At 42.4% G+C, this 23,682-nt stretch overlaps 2 protein-coding genes and 1 long non-coding RNA gene across 3 annotated transcripts in view; all 3 read left to right on the top strand.

Moving 5' to 3' along the window:
* Window positions 1–8,237: 8,237 nt before the first annotated feature.
* On the top strand, window positions 8,238–10,018 carry LOC125003948 (protein NLRC3-like). Its single transcript, XM_047578214.1, has 2 exons — window positions 8,238–9,248; window positions 9,853–10,018. The coding sequence occupies exons 1-2, from the start codon at window positions 8,278–8,280 to the stop codon at window positions 10,016–10,018; spliced, it is 1,137 nt and encodes a 378-aa protein (XP_047434170.1). The 5' UTR covers window positions 8,238–8,277.
* A 3,488-nt stretch (window positions 10,019–13,506) lies between these two features.
* LOC125003599 lies at window positions 13,507–15,056 on the top strand. Its single transcript, XR_007112247.1, has 2 exons — window positions 13,507–13,567; window positions 13,730–15,056. It is a non-coding gene; the product is annotated as an uncharacterized LOC125003599 (long non-coding RNA).
* A 3,568-nt stretch (window positions 15,057–18,624) lies between these two features.
* LOC125003529 (nidogen-1-like) overlaps window positions 18,625–23,682 on the top strand; it is a 28,576-nt gene continuing 23,518 nt past the window's right edge. The window contains exon 1 of the mRNA XM_047577511.1: window positions 18,625–18,902. Coding sequence (XP_047433467.1) covers window positions 18,696–18,902 — 207 coding nt within the window. The 5' untranslated portion in view covers window positions 18,625–18,695. The remainder of the gene's footprint in view (window positions 18,903–23,682) is intronic.

A 23,682-nucleotide genomic window follows, 5' to 3' on the forward strand; every position in this document is an offset into this window, starting at 1 on the left:
TATTCAAAGCACGCAAAGCTAAGTGATACAGGTGGAATAAGAGTACTCAACAAAAAATACATCCTCCCTACTCACTCTCTCCTCATTCGCCATCCAGGAGAACAAGTAAACCCTCCCCATTGTCAGACCGGAACACAGACCTCAGATGCAGAGTGAGGTACAACCAAAGCTAACTTTATTTAACAAACAAAAATCACTCCACACGGAGGAAAGCCAACAGGCAAAAGAAAGCCCAAAATTTTGCAGTAAAAGTTCTACAAAGAAAAAACACTCCAATGGAGGGAACCCAAAAAGTACAAAGAAAATAAGCAGGCAAGATTACTGCCCGTGTTGCAACACCAATCATTCTGCTACTACCTGACCACAGCCCCATGACATGTGTGACAAACTTATATATATTTATATATTTAATATGTGTCATGTAGCTCCAACAAATGTATGCAAATACAAATATATTTACAAAATAAAAAAGTGAAATGTTTGTGCAACTAGAGGTTGTGGTGACAGTAATTGTACAAAATGCTTGTTAAACTGTGAAGGAGATTTGAGTGGCTCAAAGATTTTTATTTAAAAACAAGATCATTTCGGCTGAGTTCTTTAGTCTGTATCTCTTCTTGGTTATGACCTCTCCAGCGTCAGAGAAGACCCTTTCACAGAAGTTGCAGACTTATTTAAGTATTGTTTGGCGATCTTGTAAAGATTTGGAAAAATCCCCTTGAATGCCAGTATTTTAAAGGGTCTTAAACAGGTAGGGATCAGACTGAACTGTCACTGTTTCTTCTACCACAGCATGTTTGGACTCTTGAACCAGAAGAGAAGGTGAAATCTATTGCATTTGGTTTTGTCTCAAAGAAGGTTTTTATAATGCAACCAACCATCTTGGCGGTCCGTAACTTCCCACAGGTTGTCAGAGTCAGTCTCCATTGTGGACTGTGAAAAAAATGGAAATGGATACATATACAGTTCATTGATAGAGCCTCATTATACAAGCAATGATAAAACCAAAAGAAAGCTATTACCTGTGATGTTGAGGGTGTAACATGTTCTGATCTCCTCAGTCCTGCACATTCTGCTGTGACTCTTACAGCTGCCTTCTGTGCATTGGTTTGGTTTCCAAGTGCTAATGTTCCATCAATCTGGTTTCGATCTGAAGAAATCTGAAGAAAAACTAATTTTCTGTGTCTCATATGGATCTCTGCAAGATCTGGTGTTGAAACTGGGCATGCAGTTCCTGAATGCCAGGAGAGAGAGACAACGCCTAGAGCAACTTGGTTTGAGATTAGAAACGACAGTCGCCAAAAAGACAGCTTTCCAAGGACCATTGAAGGTAATAAGGGGACAAATAACTGGGGACAAACAGTTCAGTCAGGCAGAAAGACAATGGTATGCCATCATTATCAGCAATGGGAGGGGGAAGTCATGATTTGTTTGTGCAAAGGTTAATGGTGAGTCCATCACTGCTCTCCTTGACTCTGATATGTCATGAGAAAGAGTTGCATTCCCTGTGCAATTGATTATAATGACAGAAGTGTAAAAAAGAAAAAAAGAAAGAAACAAGGTTGTATGTGCACATGTGGACTGTAAATCAGAACCAAAAGTGGAACTTACAGTTGAGGTAGATGGACAAAAATATCTGTTGAGTGTTTGGGCAATAGAGAAGTTACCGGAATGTAACCAGGTGGTAAATAAACCCAGATGTTAATGTACACTGCAGTGTGTGTGTGTGTGTGTGTGTGTGTGTGTGTAATCTTTGTAATCTTAAAACACAGAAATTTTAGGTCATAAGGTGGCAGCACTGAGCACTGAATAGGCGTCAACCACAGTTAGCAGCTAACTTCAGTGCTAAGTGAGGAAAACTTGGAACATGTGGAACAACGATTAGTGAAGTGTCTGTTTTGGTACACTGTACATTTAAAACAGTGAATGGTTACAGAACTGACATTGTGTCGTGTTTTTCTGTGTGATTAGTTCCTCGGCAGCTGCCGCATTTTGGGACATTTTGTGTTTTATCTTTTTATGTTATTTTTTAAATTTCTTTTCCAATATCAAAACTGAGAGCAGCTCTCAGATTTTTGGGTTATTGAAAGGCCGACTGAACTATTTAAGCAAAATTAAAGTTACAAAACCCCAGTTATTGTGTCCTGTGTGTGTATCCAAATCCCATGGGCTACAAGTAGATATGCGTTTGGGATATGATTTGTCTGTACTGTATGACCTCTTAGCTGGGGGAAAAGGTCAAAATCATGTTTCTTGCTTTGCGATGAAATAGTCCCAAAGCAAAGTCAAATCTTTGGAGCCTCTTTAGAGCCTCTACCGGACTTGTGAACCAAAGGGCCCCAAAAGACTTGATATTTAGACTTGGTACCCCAGTGAGCTGTGGAATTTCTGATAATGTCACAGCAGATGTTAAGTGGGAAGTTCCAAAGAACTTATGAGTTTGGGATGCAAGGGTCACTCTCTCTGTTGTGGCTGGTTGGAGATCACATCTGGCGGCTTGGCACTCTCGAGAGGGAGTGGGGTTTGTGACTGTTTAGGGCCTCCAGCGACGTAGACAGCAAGAGCAGGGGGTTGGCTGTTCCTTCGCCAGGAGGGGAGGCTGGACGCCTCCTGTAGAATAGTCAGTTGCAAGGACACTTCGGCATATGGCACACTCGGGGGATTGAACCGCTAACCATTCGGTTCCTGGACAATCCGCTCTACCTACTGAGCCATAGCCGGTGACACTGCACCTCTGGTGCCTCTGGTGCAGTGTCACCAGAGGTAGAGGGTGATAGCATGCCGTGTGTCTGGTGTGCCATAAGTTTGCTGTTTTTTCTCTTGTGGGTAATAGTAGGAGTTTTCCAGACCCCTGCAGTGAAGAATCCCCCTGTTTTATGAACTGTCTTTTGTACCAAAATAAAGATCATTGTATTTTGTGCATTCATACTCTGGGTAATTTTTGAGGCTGTGACCTGGTGACCTTCACCATTTTGTTTGGACCCCAATATTTATTACAGTATGTTCTTGATGATGAAATTGCTTTGTCAGGAGGAGGAATCAGGGATTAGGCGGTTAGTGGTGCCAAGTAGCTGCTCCATCACCATCCTTCAAATCAAGACAGAGGAGGTGGAATCCTTCACTATGCAGTGGACAGCAACATCAAGTTCACCAGGGAGGACATTAGTGGGGACTGTCTGGCCTTTTGGGACCGATGCCTCAACGTTGAAGTATATAGAAAACCCACCCACACAGATCAACACATGTTATTTGATTCACACCACCCTCTGGAACACAAACACGGAGTCATCAGAAACCTCCAGCACCGAGCACAGACTGTACCCACTAGACAGGAGGGCAAGGACAAGGAGGGACAACACATTAAACAAACCCTCAAAACATGTGGGTATCCCAACTGGGCCTTTGTCAAAGGCTCAAAAAGATATCCCAGGAAGGACAGGGAAGAGGAGAACAGCAGAAGGAAGAACATCACCATCCCCTACATAGCTGGTGTATCAGAGAAACTGAGGAGAATTGTCAAAAAACACCGCATTTCAAACCCAGCAACACACCCAGACAGAAACAGAGTAATGTAGTGTACGCTGTTCAGCGTAGTGAGGAATGTACAGACTTGTACATTGGGGAAACAAAACAACCCATCCACAAGCGCATGGCCCAACACAGGAGAGCCAGCTCATCAGGAAACGACTCAGCAGTCCACCTCCACCTGAAGGACAAAGGACACTCCTTTTAAGATACCAACGTCAAAGTCCTGGCCAGAGAGGACAGGTGGTTTGAGAGAGGAGTAAAGGAATGCAGTGGAAAAAACCTTCTACAAACAGAGGAGGTGGACTGAGATTTAATTTACCATCTATTTATAATTCAGTTTTGACCCCAAGAAGTTTCAACAACATTCACACCTTGAGCCTGGAGGCTCCCACTGACAATAGCCTCATTGGAGCTCCATTTGTAGGGTTTGTGGTCTGTGACACCTGTTTACAGTAACACTACATGCCCAGCTCATGTCCACTAAAAGACTACAAACACCTACAAGTCTCTCCACAATGTGGATCCTGTAAGCTGCTCCCTTTACCTGTAAATAAAAACCAATACAATCAGATGGTTCTGGTCAGATGACAGTGAGAAGACACTTAAAAGAATTAGTGGGTATATGAGCAACGTGGCCACAAGGAACAAATGTTGAGGCAGCATCACTATGGAAGTCCCTGTGAGTCCAAAATCTGCAAACTCATCCAGGCAAAGCAACAGTCTGGATCTGGACCTGGAAAAGAGAACAACAATTAAAATATTTCATAACCCTCCTACACTACCGTTAAATGACTTTATTTCTTGTAATTAAAAGGATAATGTGCAGACCTAGTTAAGAATCCTCTGAATGTGTCAAGTCCAGTGGGTAGGGGTCAGTCAGGTTCTGTCCTCAGTCTTCCTTCCAGGCCCCACATGATCCATGATCCATGATGATGAGGGTCAGATCTACTAATGGGCTGTGTGAATAAAAACATATGCAAACTGACACTAAGGGTTGCACTTTTAAAGGTGCAAAAAAGCACACTGGCATCCAATTAGTACGTTCAATGAATATGCATTATGAGGTGTTTACACAAAATCTTTCATGCACTGGGAGGTGAAAATGTAAATATATTAATTTAACACACACAAAGTGATTTATCAAACCTTAAATCAATTCTCACATAAAGTGCAACTATATTTAACACACCTCAAAAGGACATGCAAATGGTTTATCCTATGTGTAATTGCACACACATGGCTGCTGCGCAATCACAAACAATAAACAAAACGTCAGGTTAACAATATGGTATATTTCTCCTTTTTCTATTTTATATTATTTTATTTTTATTTTTTTGGTCATCAGCGCATTTTCTGAGTTAAATTTGGCCTCTGTCAACATTGTGTGGGTGTCTTTAATTTGTCAGTTTGTCACTGCGTTTTGTCTTCTAATTATATTCAGATGTTTTTTGCTGTAACGCTGTAATATGTTTATTTGCCTCTTCAGCTGACATCTTCCATGTAACCAAATATCATTTTGTTCTTACAGTCACTCTTCTCTTAACAGTGAACACCAATAGCACACATAAAACCCTCATTTAAATACAGCTGTTTGCACCCACTGTCATTTACGCAGTCAATCTTGGAATATCACCTGACAAACCACAATTTCAGCCCACACACATAATTCCAGATTGCCTTAAGTGTGGGGGTCCCCAGGGGTCAACTCTAGGCCCAACTCTTTTTAACCTCTACATGCTTCCTTGGGGACATCATCAGGAGACATGGCATCAGCTTCCATAGTTATGCTGATGATACACATCTATACACCACTGTGTCTCCTGATGACACATTGCCTATTGATGCCCTTTTAACTGCATTTTAGGTATTAAGTCATGGATGGCAGAGAACTTCCTGCAGCTCAACCAGGACAAAACAAAGGTTTTAATAATTGGTACTGAACGCCAGACAAAGAAAGCCATCACTATCTGTAAAAAATGGGCGTGATCTTTGGCTCTGTTTTGGTTATACCATTGTTTTTAGTCGATGTTAGCGCAACATGGGCATATAGTTCCCATATAACATATGAAAATCTTCAATTACACCATAACAGCATTTCAACGTATGTATGTGGAAAAATATTTTCTATATGACCGCTTTAGGGCAATAACAACTAATCAGAAGTGCTAATAAACACAATATTATGGGAGCTAGTGGTTTAAAAAGGTTTAAAAGTATCGGTTTAATGAAGAAATCATCTGACTGGTAGATTACTGAGTGTAACTGAAGTTGATGTAAACTCACTGAGTGTTACTGGTTTAACTCTCAGACCGAATGAAGTCCAGAAGATGGAGGAACAGGAGGATGGAGCAGAGTCTAGAGTATTCAGATGTCTATCTATGAAGAGTAACAGGCCCAAAAATCTTCCTCCACGTTTCAAAGAAGAACCTGGACCCTCAGACACAAAGTAAGAGACTGTTTCTACTGTAAACTGACCTGATGGAAGATGATGATTTTAGGATGAAGTAGAAATGATGCAGATGATTTAGTGCAGGTAGGTAAGATCCTAGTCTGGCTTTTAGAACCAGGAAGTACTGATGGTATTTCTGTAGTAAAACACCTGAGAACCTCCATTTCAGAACGTCCACTCATCAATATTCAGATATATTTGTCCTAATGTTGAAGTGTGTACAGATTTCCAACTGGCTTCAAGTGGATGGACTGAACTACAGTTTTCTCCTCCTCCCATAGTCAGTGTAGTTAGAGTGTGATCTTTATCTGATCAGTCCTCCCTATCAGTCCAGTTCACTATCAGTAACATTTGTTAGACTCTTCTAAGCTCAGTTCAGACTGAACTAACTTAAGATGAAACAGTGAAGGACAGAACCAGCACTCTTTGATGGAAGTCTTTTACTGTCAAGTCTCTGCTTCTGGACAGTGACAAGTTGATATTTTTCACCAACAATGTGTAAATGATTTTAGTGTGGAGGAGCAGCCGTCCTGCTGTGCTTTGTGTCAGGACGTCCTAAAGGATCCAGTCTCTAGCAGCTGTGGACACTGGTTCTGCAGACAGTGCATCACCTCCTACTGGGACCAGTCTGCTTCATCAGGACACTCCTCCTGTCCCCAGTGTGGACAAAGACCCAGATCAAGTAAGACTGTACATCTGTCTGCTGATAGACTCATAACTGGAAACCTGTTGATTCCATCCAGACACATTGTTGTGTTCTGCATCATGGGGATTTAAGATCATCATAATATCATTGTGAATGAACTTCCAATGAAATGTCACCACTTTGTTTCTAGTCCAGAGTAATAAGAGCAGGATAGAGAGGAATGAATGATGCGTATTATAGACAGTCACAACAGCATCATCCATGGAGGAAAACTGCTTTGCTATAATGAGTTTGTATCAGTAGACAGTGAAGCACCTGTAGAAAAGCAGCACTTTTGAACTTTGGCTTCAAAACTTGACATATATTGTATTATATTAGTGTAACATCATCTAGTTTCATTTTACATATCCACCGATTTCTTCATTCATAACTGAGTTTTGTTAATTACCGCTGAGCCAAGCCAGTGGGGGGCTTTTATTGTTAAACAGCCAGAGGAAATGCAGTGTATTTGTCATCTGATTAGCAGCATTTGGTTTGTGGTGCTATCGAAGCCAAGAGAGGGATATATGGGGCATTGTTTTATTGGAAGCTAAGTTTAAAGTATTACAACAAGAAAGGAACAACAACAGTGAGCTGTTAGATGAAGAGCTGCAGACGAGCTGCTAATGTTTCCTCCAAAAATGTTTCATTGTAAGAAGAAAAAAATAATTTAAAGTCAATTTTCTGTTCTTTGTTGCTTGAGATGGGGATGCAGGTTTTCATTCTGTCTCATATTTGTTCTTATTTTCAGCTGTTTTAGATAAACATAAGATCAGTCTGAGGAGGAGATGTGAACATGTGACTGAAGGAGCTGATGTAACAGGAAGAGGAACCCTCCTCAACAGGATCTACACTGAGCTCTACATCACAGAGGGACACAGTGAAGAGGTTAATACCCAACTTGAGGTGCAGCAGCTTGAGATAGCTTCCAAGATGAAGGCCCTCCATGACACTCCAATCAGGTGCCAGGACATCTTTAAAGCCTTACCTGACCAACAGAGACACATCAGAGTGGTTCTGACCTATGGCGTCGCTGGCGTTGGAAAAACCTTCTCAGTGCAGAAGTTTACTCTGGACTGGGCAGAGGGTTTGGAAAACCAAGATGTCAGTGTGGTGATTGTGCTTTCGTTCAGGGAGCTGAACTTTATAAAAGATGAGCAGTACAGTCTTCTCAGGCTGGGCCATGTTTTCCATCCAACATTATAGAAGGTCACTGCAGAGCAGCTGACTGTCTGGAAACTTTTGTTCATCTTTGACGGCCTGGATGAAAGCAGACTTTCATTGGACTTCAACAACAGTGAGGTTGTGTCCGATGTGACACAGAAGGCATCAGTCAATGTGCTGCTGACAAACCTCATCAAGGGGAACGTGCTTCCCTGCTCTGGTCTGGATCACTTCCAGACCTGCAGCAGCCAATCAGATCCCTCCTACATGTGTTGACAGGGCAACAGAAGTACGAGGCTTCACTGACACCCAGAAGGAGGAGTACTTCAGGAGGAGGTTCAGTGATGAAGAGCTGTCCAGCAGAATCATCTCCCACATCAAGACCTCCAGGAGCCTCCACATCCTGTGTGGAGTCCCAATCTTCTGCTGGATCACTGCTACAGTTCTTGAGCACATGTTGACTACAGAGCAGAGAGGAGAGCTGCCCAAGACCCTGACTGACATGTACTCACACTTTGTGATGGTTCAGACAAAGAGGAAGAAGAACAAATACCATGAGGGACATGAGACAAGTCCACAGGAGCTGTTGGAGGCTGACAGGGAAGTTCTTCTGAAGCTGGGCAGGCTGGCGTTTGAACATCTGGAGGAAGGAAACATCATGTTCTACCAAGAAGACCTGGAGCGCTGTGGTCTGGATGTGACAGAGGCCTCAGTGTACTCAGGAGTTTGTACAGAGATCTTCAAAAACGAGAGTGTAATCTTCCAGAACTCAGTCTGCTGCTTTGTTCATCTGAGCGTTCAGGAGTTTCTGGCTGCAGTCTACATGTTCCACTGTTACACCAACAAGAAGACAGAAGTGGTGGAGAACTTCCTGAGGAACAAATACCAAGAGAAGAAATCAAACTTGTCTTTTCTTAAGAATATTCCTCAACATTTTGGAAAGGAGCCCAGCTGTGTCTCATCTCTGCGTGAGTTTCTATATGGAGTCATGAGGAAATCCCTGCTCAGTAAAAATGGTCACCTGGACCTGTTTGTTCGCTTTCTTCATGGCCTCTCTCTGGAGTCCAACCAGAGACTCTTAGGAGGTCTGCTGGGTCAGACAGAGAACAGTCCAGAAATCATCCAGAGAGCCATCAGCAGGCTGAAGGAGATGAATACTGGTGAAATCTCTCCTGACAGAAGCATCAACATCTTCCACTGTCTGATGGAGATGAACGACCTCTCAGTTCATCAGGAGATCCAAGAGTTCCTGAAGTCAAAGAACAGATCAAAGAAGGAACTCTCTGAGATCCACTGCTCAGCTCTGGCCTACATGCTGCAGATGTCAGAGGAGGTTCTGGATGAGTTGGACCTGAATCAGTACAGAACATCAAAGAAGGGACGATGGAGACTGATCCCAGCTGTGAGGAACTGCAGAAAGGCTCGGTGAGTCTTGATCATTAACAGAATCAATCAGAGGAGATGAGTAGTTTAGTTCTTCAGTTCACATCTACATACTAAACAGTAATAGCACATGAATTTACGGATAGGAATAAAGGAGGAAGTAGATGATAGATGATAGATCATCATCTAGGGAAGAAAATAGAGGAGCGGTGTTCAGTGCATCAGTCTAGACCTGAAGCAGCATAAATAACGATGGTTCAGGATCACCTGAGTCAGCCCCAACTATAGGCTTTCCCAATGAGGAATGTCTTATGCCTAACCTTAAAGGGAGAGGCCGTGCCCTCAATCCAAACTGGGAGCTGGTGTCTCAGGAGATGGTTCTGATAGATAAGGCTAATAAGTAATGTCACATTCAGATATTTCCCCAAAATGTATCACAGTACTACTCCTAAACATATTAGGTGTAGGTTCTAGGCAGACCTTGTAGAACTCCAGAAATAAATTTTGTATGAGTGGAAGGACTATTTCTGACATGGACTAACTGCAGCACTAGGATCTAGCAAATGTAGAGTTGGTGTACTCATTCAGTCTGTATCTAGAATGCAAATGATCTGATTGAATGATTTTGTATGTTTTCTAATCACAGACTTACTGGATGTGGACTCTCAGAGACTCACTGTGAAGTTGTGTCCTCAGCTCTGAAGTCAAACCCCTCCTATCTGACATATCTGGACCTGAGTGACAATGACCTAAAGGATTCAGGAGTGAAGCATCTGTCTGCTGGACTGAAAACTGTAGACTGGAAACTCTAAGGTCAGTTCATTGATGGGAGCGATGTAGGTTTTCTTTATTTATACAATTAAAATCATTGGCCCCAGAGGGCATTAAAACAAGATACCTGAATCACCTCAGCTGGTTTTCAATGTGAAGAAGTAGTGGCTCTCATTCGAGCTTCTTGTCTGAGCTACTCATCTCAAAGGCTGTGCCCAGCTACCCTTTGGAGGAACCACATTTCAACTGTTTGAAATCGTGACGCCATTCTTTCAGTTGATGGATGGATGGATGGATGGATGGATGGATGGATGGATGGATGGATGGATGGATGGATGGATGGATGGATGGATGGACAGTTTCAGCATTGGGGCTGAAACTGTGCACCAACCACAAAAACTAAAAAATAGAACTCAACGATAAGAAATGACTCGGTAGTTAGCACTGATGCCTCTCAGCGAGAAGCACTGGGTTCAAGTCCAGCTCAGGTCTTTCCAGATGGAGTTTGCATGTTCTCCCTGTTGTAGTGTGGGTTCTCTGGGTACTCTGGCTTCCTCCCACCTGCGACCCTAGTGCAGGATTAAGTGGTATGGAAGATGAGATGGATTTTTTGTTTTTGGTTTACAAATACTTTTGTTTTTTTCAATGTTTTGTTTTTGTTTTTTGTTTTGTTTTTTTTTTTTGTTACAGCAGCAAGGCTAACACACAGCGGGTAAAATAAGTATTGGACACATCACAGTTTTACTTTTTTTGTATCTGTACACTTTTTCCTCTGTTATTTCACATTATTACAGATAACTTATCTGTTTTGGTATCTTTCTATGTATGGATCACTTGGGTTGTTACCAACACCTGGTGAACATTTCATGTCAATAGGACCTTTAGTAATTACGTGTTGAATTCTTATTTTACCTGCTGTAAATGTGAAAAATGTGAAATTCAGGTCCGGGTTCAGCGTGGGCCTTTCTGGGTGGAGTTTGCATGTGTCCGCGTGGGTTTTCTCTGGGTTCTCCGGGTTCTCCGATTCTCTAAAGACATGCTCGTAACTCTAATTGGTGACCCTAAATTGACCATAGGTGTGTGTGTGTGTGACTGCGAATGGTTGTTTGTCTCGGTGTTAGCCCTGCGATACGCTGGTGACCTGTTTAGCTGGGATAGGCTCCAGCAACCTCCGCAACCCTACTGAGGATTAAGCGGTATGGAAGATGAGATGAGAATATTGAAATAGAAAAAATACAAAGAATACAAAAGCTGTGTGTATGTGTGCGTGATAAGGTGAATTTGCGACACAAGAAGCATAGTTGAGTATGCATTGGGTCCAGTGTCTGGGGTCATTTTTATCGCCTTAACTAATAGGAACTGCTGAAGGATGGCAGCCTTTGGAGGAAGTACAGATGGCTCTGTCCTTTCCTGCACAGAGCATCTGTGTTGACAGTCCAGTCCAGTTTATCATCTACCTGCACTCTCAGGTTTATAAGTGTGAACCACCTCCCCACAGTCTCCTTTGATGAGGACAGGCTTGGGGTGTGGCCTGGTTCTTCTGAAGTCCACGACCATCTCTTTGGTCTTTGTGGAGTTGAGGAGCAGGTGGTTGGGATCACACAATGTGACAAAGTCCTCGACCAGTTGTCTGTACGCCAGTTCACCCTTGATACAACCGACAATAGCGGTGCTCTGCCTGTCAGGTAGTCTGTGATCCAAGCCACCAGGTGTGATTCAACTCCCATCTCTGTCAGTTTGTCTTTGAGGACCAGAGACTGGATGGTGTTGAAGGCGCTGGGGAAGTCCAGAGGCACCACCGCCTCTGTCCAGGTGAGAGAGGGTAAGAAGAAGAGGATGGCATCCTCCACTCCCACTTTCTCCCGGTTTGCAAACTGCAGAGGATCAAGAGCGTGGCGGGCCAGTGGCCTCGGGTCAGAAGCAGTCGTACCAAGGTCTCCATCACTTGCGATGTCAGGGTGACCAGGCTGAAGTGGTTCAGCTCCTCCGGGTGTGAATTCTTTGGGACTAGAATGCCTTCCATAGCTCGGGAACCTTCCCCTCTCCTAACCTCAGCTTGTAGTTGCACTGTAAAAGGGTGCGGGAGCACTTCATCATGATGGGGGTGGGTGCTACTCGGCGGTAATTATTGAGGGAGGAGGTGGTGTTGTTTTTGGATACCGGTAAACTTGTGGCAGTCTTGAAGCAGGGTGGTACCACAGCCTGGGGTAGCGAGGTGTAGAAAATGTTTGTGAGAACCCCAGTCAGTTGGTCAACACATTCCTTGAGCACCTTTCCTGGTATGTTGTCAGGGCCAGCTGCTTTCCCGGGTCCTCATCTCTGCCTGCCGTCAAAATGACATTGCACCCAACCCCAATGCTGTCTCCTGCAGAAGGTGGGTCCACAGGAAGGCGGGTCCAAGTTAATTCTTCAGGTTGAACTTGGCCACGCCCCTTGAGGCAAGATCTGATTTCAGAGAGTCTGAGAGAGAGACAGCACAGAGAAAGAATAGAAAGACATGAATGAAAAACTGGATGAAGGTGAAGTTAGGAGCTGTGATGAAAAGCTGACATGGCTGCTACAGAGACAAGCCACACAGCTGCTGTGGTGAGGTGTGTGTTAAAGCAGAGTCCTAAACAGCAGCCTAACACAGGCCCAAACATCCTAACAAAGCAGGATTCATGCTCAGTGTGATGATTTCAAACAGAAGCTGGAGAAGAGACAGGACTCTGTTGGACTGACTGCAGAAAGAAGGTTGAGCTCATTTCCAGTGTTGAGGGTCTCTGACCACAAAGACTCAGACTCTTCAAGGTTTTTAGCCTGGACCCAGGAATTAGTAACAGAGCTCTACTGGAGGGTTAACAGGGACCAACATCACACCAGACTGAAAGTCATCATTGAAACTTTAACATCTGTTCTAAAATACACAGAGAAGCAGTGAAGGGATGCTACAACAGGTGTTACATGTTTCAGGGTTTCAGTCAGTAGATCCACAATAACAGAAGGACAACGTCAGTGAAACATGTCTCGGTAGATTTAACCTACATCTTTTATTCTTTATTCAGGTTGAAGAGCTGCAGGTTGTCAGAGATCAGCTGTGATTCTCTGGGACCAGCTCTGAAGTCCAACCCCTCCCATCTGAAATATCTGGACCTGAGTCACAACAACCTGAAGGATTCAGGAGTGAAGCAGCTGTGTGGTTTTCTGGAGAGTCCAGACTGTAGACTGGAGACTCTGAGGTCAGTTTACTGTCTGTTACTGTTGTAGATCTGATATGTTTAATCACCAACTGAATCTAATTCATGTTCCTCCATCAATCTGAGTGTTTGTAGCAGAAACTGTAGAAAATGTCCACTGTTAGTTGCTAAAGTCAATGAAGCTTAGACGCTGTTAGGACACAGTAATGATTTTTTCTACGTCTTTTATTCTTTATTCAGTTTGTGGAACTACAGTTTGTCGGAGATCAGCTGTGATTCTCTGGTCTCTGCTCTGAAGTTCAACCCCTCCCATCTGAAACATCTGGAGCTGAGTTTCAACAGTGTGAAGGAATCAGGAGTGAAGCAGCTTCTTTATCTTAAGAATAGTCCAGACTATAAACTGGAGACTTTGAGGTCAGTAGAGGGTTCCAGTCAGTCCATGCTATATTCATCATTATTGTCCTAAACACACAGTAGAAGCAAGTCCAGACACACTGGATGAGCTGTATCAGTCACTGACAGCTGATGAAGGAAACATTCATTTATCTGCTGTCTTGTTCCTTCTTCTCTCTACAGATGGAAGCGAGGATCTTTGTGAAAAAGAGTGTGAGCTGAGAAGATGAGCTGTGTCCCGATGATCCAGAGGTTGAAGCAGCAGCAGTTTGTGTGTCGAGAGACTCTGACTCTTCAACGGAAACATGAACTAAAACACACACATTAACCTCCCAGTGTTCAGTGTTCAGTTTCACTCACTGAGCATATGTGTTTCTGTTTCTGCTGTTTGATTTATGGGGTTTCTCTGATATTTCCTGACACTGTTGGAGCTTCTGTTCAGTTCCAGTCCATGTGTAGATGCTGGATGCTGGAATAGAATAGAGCTAACTCTGGATGTCATCCTGATTAAAGGTGAAGGCTGTTTTTTACATTTATACTGATATTACTGGTGTATTCATGGTGTTAAAAGACAGAGATTTAAGATGAAAAAGTGTCGCCTTCAGGTTTAAGGTGGAGAGTTACGAGTGCTCACCTGAAACTATAACCAGTGTCTGTTAGTATCCAGATACTGACCTGTGATTAGAGGATGTGGTTCAGAAGAACCTGGTGGTGGCTTCTTTTACTGATCAGTGGTTCTCTAATGATTTATTAATGACAACCTCTCCAGACTCAACATATCTGTCTAAAGATTGATTCATATTTTCAGTAGGTTGTTTTCAATTGAATTTTTATAAATGCGTCTGAAAGAGTAGCTGCATGTCGCCAGTAGCTCTGTGATCCTTTTTTTAGGTTAATCTCAGTGTGTTAATGGTTGTTTTTATCTGACTTGTTGTTGTTGTTTCTGTGCCTTGAACCAGTCAAAATGGTTTTTGGACGTTTTTGTCATTTTGTGCTGTTTTTATTTAGTTTTTGGCTGTGTTGTTGGTCATTGGCTGTGGAGTTCGGCGGAGTGGCCGTTGTGTCTGTTGGTGTCTTTCAGGGATCAGCTGTTAGCGCTGTCTGTGTCCCCTGAGCTGCCCGGACCGAGGCCTGAGATTCCCTCTGAACTTCAGAAGAAGTGCTGGGGATGCCAGGCTGGAGGTGGAGGTGGAGGGGCAGAGGAGGAGGTTGAGTCGGAGGTGCCGTCTGTCCTCATTGGGGAACGTGAGATCTCTGGAAGCAGGATGGATGGACTGTGTGGACTTGGTGGGACCCAGAGGGACTGTGTCATGAGAAGTGCTTGGAGACCTGGTTCATAGACCACAGTGCCTCTGTGCCCGGCTTTGGGACTCTATGGGTTGCTATGCAACCACATCACCTTGGACACTGTTTTTGCCAACTACTTTTGTATATTTGTTCATAATGATGATTCTGTAAATTTTGTGAATACACAGTTTATTTTATTTTACTAGATAAAACTTAAAACTCATTTGATCTTTCTTGTGGTTTTTATGTGTTTACTTTTATGTGCAACAAAGCTACGTTGACAAAGTCATTTTCCTCTCTAAAGATTTAAGCCTTTCAGTCATTATTATTATTATTATTGTCTCCTTTTCCCTTTTCGTCTGAGCTGACCACATAATCTTGCCTTTAAAGATGGACTTTGCAGTGTCCCACAGGGTGCTAGGAGACACATGTCCATTTTCTGTAATGATTTGAAAGCTGGTGTCATTAAGACAACCTGTGTTCAGTCTCCATAGAGTCTCTTTTGGTCTGTTATTTAAGTCAAGTGTCAACTGCACCCCAGTATGATCAGATATATCTTTTATATCTATTACTCCAATGCCACATTTTGTGATTCTACATTAAACATAAAAAATGATTTATTCTCGAATAAACCCTGTGTGGGAATGAGTAAAAAGTATAACACTTTTTGTGTGGATGTACCTCTCTCCATATGTCAGTCATTCCTATTTCCTTTAACAGTTCTCTGGTGTATAATGCTTCAGGCTGCATCAAGGAAGGTTAAAGCAGACATTCCAGTCGCCTCCACAGATTAGGACTCGAATCTTAACCGTAACCCTAACTCTAACCACAACCTGTCATCTGTTTGTGATCCACCGCATGTTTAACCAATAGGTACTGTCCCTCTTTATCTACTATTTGAGATGTGAATAGAAAATTTACTCGAATTGTATGAGAATTGCAATTACTCCTCTCTTTTTCAAACAATGAATAGTATATGTTTATAAACTCTAATTTTTCAAACTGTTTGCACCCTAACTTAGGTGTGTTAATATCATGCTTTTTTCATTTAATTTTAGCTATTGTCTTAGTTCTTTTTATAGGATTTTGTAACCCATTAAATTTTTTTCCAAGCACCACAGAGCATCAGCTCTTTAGTTTTATATTCCAAAAAATAGATGAGGATCGACCTGGGACTAGATCCTGGATGGGGTTTGACTCTGAGGGACCGATGGCAGTGCTGAATGTTGAAAGAGGTGCAATTTGGTTTTCAAAACATTTGTGACAAAGTCTTGAATATTTTCGGCGGATGTTGTATGTTATTCCTTCGCAAATGTGCCTCTAAGTCCCTCAGTTTCTTCTGCAGTTGGTCTTGAAGTTCCAAGGAGTGGATAAGCAACTTTTTAGTGTCGGTGCTCCACTCTTCCACATCAGCTCAACTCTGCTCCGCCTGCTGAGCTCGGCCCATTATGTCCTTTAAGTCGGTGACAATGGTGTTTAGCTTCAGGCTAACGTCTCCTCTAAAAGCGGCTAGCTCATTTTTCACTTGTCCTACGTTTTCGGCTCTTTCATCACATCACTGCCGGACCGCCTGTATTTTGGCAGTGATGTTAGCTTGGATAGCCTCCATGTGCGCACTTACTTCGCTATCTTCGCTGTTGGACCCCACACTTTTACTCTGAAAAATCACCCATCGACGTTTCCTGTAGTTTTCCAATTGGTTCTAGTTTATCCAAAAGTCATGTAATTGTTGATGGGGAAATAAAACCACCTGGGAGCTTACAAATTATTCTGCCATTCACTTCTCCGCCAGACTGGAAGTCTCTGGATATGTACATTTACATCTACCTTATTTTATTTTATTTTACTTTATTTTATTCATATGTCTATGTCTTGTTCATGTCTGTTTTTTCTCTTTCTTAAAATACTTTCCCTGGAGGGATCAATAAACTGATCTTGAATCTTAAATAAATACCTTATTTTTATCTTTATCTTAAATAAATACCCCACAGATAAGGCACAGATGTACCCAGTCCAGTTAATCTCCAATAACACCGTCTCTGTAACCGTATCGAGGGCAGGACCTATTGTCCATGAGTGTATGTAACCTTACTATTCTGAGTCAGGTCGGACAATGTAAGCTAAATATTGAGAAACAACAGAGAAACATAATCCTGTTGAAGAAGACAGAGAGGCAATGAGTACTGCAGACAGAAAAGAAAAACTACAGTAAATTAACATCGACATTAATTCAGTTCTTATTCTGGTGAAAACAGCAGTTACAGACAGGGCTGTAAAGACAGTATCAGAATATGAATCTAATATAAAATCTAATGGGTGGCACAGTGGCTCAGTGGTTAGCGCTGATGCCCTGCGAGAAGGTCCAGGTTTGAGCATGTTCTCCTTGTGTCTGCTTTGTTTTCTCCAGGTACTCCGGCTTCCTCCCCCCTCCGAAGACATGCTCGTTAGGCTGATTGGTGACTCTAAATTGACCCTGGGTGTGAGTGTGAATGGTTGTTTGTCTCCGTGTTTATATTTCCACCATGGCTCTCAATACTAGTCTTATGGGCTGGACAAACGTTGGTCAAGTTCAAGTAGTCCTGCACCATCATGTCTACAAAGACCTCATCCAGTTCACTTTAAACCAGGAGATGTAAATAGTTATTCACACACAACATTTTAAAATGCATCATTGTTGTTCTGTATATTTTACCTTTTTAATCTTGATCTTTTTTTTTTTTAATTCATATGCATCCTAGTTACCATAGACTAGTTACCTAGTTACCACAGACTTACCTCGTCTAGTTCCTCCAGCTGATCTCTCAGCTTTGAGGAGCTGTTGTTATTAAATCTCTTGAGCACAGATCCATGGATGTAATGTGGTAATTACTCAGGGGACCCATCTATTTCCTGGTAGCTTCCCACTGATAGAGATGATGATGATGAGGTTCATATAAAGACCACAAGACGGCGCTGTTTCCTCACCCACTCTGGAAATCCCTTCATTGCAGAGTCTGAACTAACCACAGACCCTAGATTTTCCATTTTCTATTTATTTTTTTTTTACAGACAATGAATTAACCACAGACTGGTCTCATCGACTATTCTCCCAGACCATTGTTCTTAAAGACATTGAACTAACCACCGTGTCTGTGGTACCTTCCAGGATCTGTGTATTTGTGTTTAGTTTGTTTATATGAAAACTCCTGAACCGGCTCCATGACTTTAATGTGACAATCAGATACTCGTTGGATCCGTCTATTTCCTGGAAGCTTCCCACTCATTCTCTGAATGGACTCAGATAAAGTTGAGGATATCAGCTGCAGTTCCTCTGAAGGCCACAGGACGGCGCTGTCAGTCAGTCAGTGAACAAACTAAGAAAAGCTTTGAATAGAATAGAATAGAATAGAATAGAATAGAATAGAATAGAATAGAATAGAATAGAGCGCCATTTATTGTCATCGTACAGAGATTGGACAGCTTCTAATTTTCAGTGCGGACACAAAGTTTATACAAAATAGTGCAAAGTTATTATTTACAAGAGAACTGGAAATTTAAAATATATTTTACCAGTGAAGATAGAGCAGCAGGACAGCTCCAGTATTTCTACAGACATTTAAGTAACAATTCGAATGTCCTACGATTTTTTCAGACACAGAACTAACCACAGACTGGACTTTCCCACTATTCCTACAGCCATTAAACTGTATTTTCCCATTATTTCTCTAGATCCTAAACGAACCCCCACCCCCTCCAGCCTCCAGGTTCCTCCCCCCACCCACACCCCCTCCAGCCTCCTCCCCTCCAGACCTCCGCTGTGCACCGCTGCATCGCTTCACCTCCTCCCGGCTTCATTCACTGGGGTGACCGCTGAGGCTGAACCATGAGTCCCGGGTCCTGGAGTCTCCTGCGGGTCTGGTCCTGCTTGCTGAGCCTGGGCGTCCTGTCCTGGGCCCTGGAGCCGGAGGAGCTCTTTGAATTCGGGGAAGATGCCGGAGACCTGCAGCTGGTGTCCGGGTCCGACTCCACCGCGGAGCTCCCTCTCAACCAGAGCCTCATGTTCTTCGGAGAAACTTTCGACCAAGTTTATGTGAGTTAAAAACAAGTTTAATTCACGTTTAATTCCATGCATGAAAGAAAGAAAAATCACAACAAATATGTGTTTGTTTTCATGCAAAGCCTAAACTCAGAAACTGCACTGAAATCATTTAGAGCCTGAAATAAACTAAATAAGCATTTTAGACTTTCTGAAATAAATCACAAAACTAAAATTAGGCTAAAAATGATTTTTAAACGTTATCTCAGTCTGCGGATCGAATCTCAAACTCACCTTGTACTCGGTTCACGGAGGAAAAGGAGACTTAACGTTTTTAATTTGATAATAACCTTTATTTATTCATTTCATTTCATTTCACTACTGTTAATGGTTCATGTCATATTTCATCTTTATTGACTCTGAGGCTGATCGAGTGATGTCTGTCTACATTCAGAGTTTAAATTAACATCCGTTTTGTAAGATCTGGTCCCTGGAGTCCAGGTGTGAACCCACGTTAATGAGTCCTGGTCCCATTAAAGAACCAACTACTGACCAGAAGAGGAGGTGAACTCGTTCATTCATCCACTGGTTGAATAAATGACGTCTGTTCATCAGTAATGAGCCTTTTTCACAGATTCTGGACCTGGAGATGAAAACCAAACTAAACTAGAAGCTAATCTGAACTAGAATCAACACATGGACGGATGTGATCACATGGATGTGGAGCGAAGTTACGGATTTCCGTCTTTACTTGTGTTCACCAGAGACGTTTTATTCCTGCTTCAAACAGTCCAGCAGTGAACCCCCGATATTCAACTTATTAATGAATAAATAATAAACCTAGCTTCCAATTAGTGATAAAGAGGAGTTTCCATCTGGTTCCTAAATCTGGATCATGTCTCCATGTGTCCCCCGTTCTGGTCCAGTGGTAGGTAGAGATCCATCAGAGACAGCAGCTGATACAATATTCTACTGACCACATGGTGGCACTGCTGCTGATTGACACACATAAACTGAGATCAGATCTCAAGTTCTGGCTGGGGACGAATTAATGGAGACACATTTTAATTCACAGGGGTTAAACAGATTTCATTTTTACACATTTCATAGAAGACTGGAATTTTTAATGAAAAGAAAGAGAAGTGGACTGAGCTGAGACCCAAGACTAAACAGCAGAGGCTTATTTTTACTTAGGTCATTTAGGATAGTTTATTAATCTCTCAGAAAAAAGAAAAAAGAATGCGTATTTAGGACGAAGCCAAAGTAACTGAACCCTGTTGACGAACACGTTGGAGCTCAGTCATGATCAAGACTCTGACGTTTCTATCACAAAGGTCAGAATCACTCTCAGGGGTTTAGCTCTGGACGAATCAAACAGAAAAAAACATGTTTGGGGTTCAACTGATTTATTTTTTGTTTTGTAAAAATATGTTGGTTGAATCCTATAATGACTTTTATCAGTGAAACCAGAAGAAAACAGCGTTTATTTGAACACAGCTGGAGTCCAGAGCTCTGATTGGTTCAAACAGATTCTGCTTCTGAATGTTAGAGGGTTAAATACAAACATTTTTCCTTGTTCTGCTTTTCACTAAAACTAATGGAAAAGGGAAAGTTACTGAAGTTAGAGGTGTATCTGCTGAGATGAGATTCCTCTCCTGTTCGCTGGTGTTTGTTTGTGATGAGCTGAAGCTGCTCTTGCTCCGTCTCTTTCGGCCTCCAGCTGTTTGCAGGAGCAGATTCCTCTCTGGGTTTTGGGACGACACCTTTCAGTGCATGTGCTCATTAGAGGGTTTGGAGGAATGTTCCTCTGCTCCTGCTGACGTTGTCTCTGCAGTTAAAGCCGCTTCAGCTTCCTCCACTCACAGGTTCACATATTATATCTATGGAGAATCAAGAGTCTTTATTGTCATCACGAGAACATAATGAGACTTAGCGGAGGCTTAAATGACACACACATAAAGGACAAACATTTAGATTAAAGCCTGATGTCTACATGGACTCGTGGCTCTTCACCTTGTCCCTGTTTAAACCCACTTCATTCTCTCTCTAAGTGTTTTGTGTTTAGCTGCAGGTTTCCAGCGGCTTGATTGAGCTGATTGATAAGAGAACAGTCCTGTCTTTTCAGTGTGAGGCGTCGCCCTGTTTGTGTGTTTGTTGACACCTGATAAGCTTTTCTATTGGCCCCAAATCACATTTGAATTCTTTGTTTCCAAAATAGACGTCCTGTCAGAGCGTCTGCAGCCGTAGCCTCTGATTGTGTGTCCTGCTGGTTTCTGGCTCGGTTTGATTGGGTTTTTTTTGTTGATGTGTGAACGGTCGTGGTTTGTGTGTGTGGAGTTTTTGTTTTAGACGGACGGACGGACGGACGGATGGAGGGATGGAGGGATGGAGGGATGGAGGTGTTAGATGTAAACATGTGAACAGAGGCTGGAATGTGAGTCAATTAAAAGCCGACACAGATAAGCCTCTCATCAGCCGACAAACACAAAGACAGAGGGAGGGGCTGAAGAATGCATTCCTCAGGTCATGTGACAGCTAATCCAGATTGGACCGTCTACACTCAGCGTGAAACACATTAACTCCCGTTTCCTTTTGTCTTTTTGTTTGTTCTTTTCAACCAAAAAGCTCAAGTTGGATTTGAGTTGCATATATACCTCATATATTATTATATTATATATATATATACCTCACCTATTAAAGGTGGAAAGAGTTCTGAAATGATAGATTTTGTTCTGATTTTTTTACATCACAAAAAAATGACAGATATTCTGTTAGTTGAGCTGAGCGTTGACGTCTGCAGGACTGATTCAACAGCACTGAGACAAAGTGACAAAGTTTCAGCTGGACTAGTTGGTCTCTGTGCACCTGCAGTTAATGGAGCATAAGAGAGTCTGGGGGGGGGGGGGGGGGGGGGGGGGTCATTGTAGCTGCAAATAGTCAGGATTTTCCATGGGACCCCTACTAGGTTAATCTGGTCAAGCCTCTGCTTCAGTTCTCTCTCATGTTTGTCATAGAGAATATATGTTGATCTGAAAGGCCCAGACTCTTCTTCTACTTTTATTCCAGCAGTGTAGAAGAAGTTAAATACCTCCTCTGCACCACAGAAAAACTACAGCTGCAGGACTTCTAAACTGTAGGGACCAGGGCTGGATTAAAAAAACAAACAAAAAAAAGGTTTTCAGATTCAAATTGAGCTTAATTTGAAATTGATAAAATCCTCAGATCAGTCATGTATTTTCCTGCATCTTGACAGACTGGGTTTGCATGACAACCGACGGAGATCCAAACAGGATTGAATGTAACTACACAAAATTACTGAAATCTTGGTCCAAGTCCCGCCCACTAACATCAAGGGGGTGGAGCTTATGATCTATACTGCAGCCTCCAGCCATCAGGGGGAGCTCTACTAGCTTTGGCTTCAGGTTTGAGAAGTGGTCATGGCGTCGCCTTTTTTTTAAAGTCTAAAAGAACTGACTATAAAAGATCGTCAGTCGGCTCCATGTGTTTTTAATTATGGGCGTGAATCATACTTTAGTAAAAATACACGACACGTGTCTGAGGATGAACTCGCAGAGAATCGTGTGTCGTTGAAAGATCAGCTGGTGAATATAGAGAAGCGTTCAGCAGGAAATGAGCAGGAGCTGGTGGAGAATAAAGAGTGTGTTTACTGGGCTTTAATTCATCAGGGAGCCACAAAATAAATAATCTAAATAATTACCAGGATTCTGGTGACTAATTAGCATAAAAGTTAGAAATGTTTCAAATGTTTGTGTTGTTCCCAAGAGGCTGAAAAAACCAGGGGCAAAGTTTTAATTAATGTTTTAAAAAGCCGTATTTGAGGAAGATGTTTGTCTGAAATGGCTTGGAAAGTTTGAATAAGACATGTTTAGCTGCTGCAGTAGCTCCAATCTGATCAGAAACGCCGCACTGATGCATCCAAGTGTTTTCTTTCCACTTCACCATTTGTTTCGCGTTGTCCTGTTAAAACAAAGCGGCTCAGACCACACAGACCTCCACCCGTCCCCCTCCAGTCGCCTTCATGTCCGTGTTGTTTCAGACGCTGATGCAGAGCAGAGTCACACTAGTTGTTTTTCTGAGGATTAATCTTTTAAATGTTGTTCTTACCCTCGCGCTCTCATAGAGGACAGGAAATGTATAGATGTTGTGTGTCTGGGTGTCGTTGGTTTTACCCCCACATGCACAGATAACACTTGGTCATTCAGTTTGGTAGCGGCTGTAAACATCAACCCAAGACTAAACATGGTGGAAAAGCCTTGTTGTCAGTGTCTGAGGCTGATATTCATCACAGACCAGTAAACCTGTAAAGGCCAAGTCCTCCCATTTTAAAGCCAAACACAAGCAGCTTCATGAGAACTTCATTCAAATAAAATACAGTTTGGTAAAATTAGGTTCGACTCTGACCTTTCACTCAGCAAATGTCTTTTGAGTTAGGAGAGTTCTGTGAAACATTGACTGGAAGATGTTTCTGTGCATGTTTCTAACTTATTTGGCTGAACTGTCCTTCTTCACGGCGTCTGTGTTGTGTTTATGGAAATGAAGCCTTGTGTGCTGTGGAGGTGCAGCTTCTTTCTTGCTCAGTCATTTCAGAAACTAAACTTCCTGAACTAAAAGTAAACTTTTAGTTTCCTTAGTATGCGTTAGAATTCACAGTGACCTTCAAGTTTAGCTGCTTTCTCGTGGTGAAAGAAACCAACTTCTTGTTTTGCTGCTAAACCTGAACATGTGTTGGTTGTATTTGCGTTAAGGACCAGGTTTAACTTTGCCGTCAGTGTCGTTGGCTTCGTCCTAAACGTGACTGGATCTGTCTGAAGTT

The sequence above is a fragment of the Mugil cephalus genome, chromosome 2 (genome assembly GCF_022458985.1).
Source record: "Mugil cephalus isolate CIBA_MC_2020 chromosome 2, CIBA_Mcephalus_1.1, whole genome shotgun sequence".
NCBI lineage: Eukaryota > Metazoa > Chordata > Actinopteri > Mugiliformes > Mugilidae > Mugil > Mugil cephalus.

Bases quoted from the DNA above. Each gene is read 5' to 3' on its own strand.
- LOC125003948 (XM_047578214.1), top strand. From the start codon at position 8,278: ATGTTGACTACAGAGCAGAGAGGAGAGCTGCCCAAGACCCTGACTGAC. The intron at 9,249-9,852 runs GTGAGTCTTGAT...TTCTAATCACAG, and splicing joins AGGAACTGCAGAAAGGCTCG to ACTTACTGGATGTGGACTCT.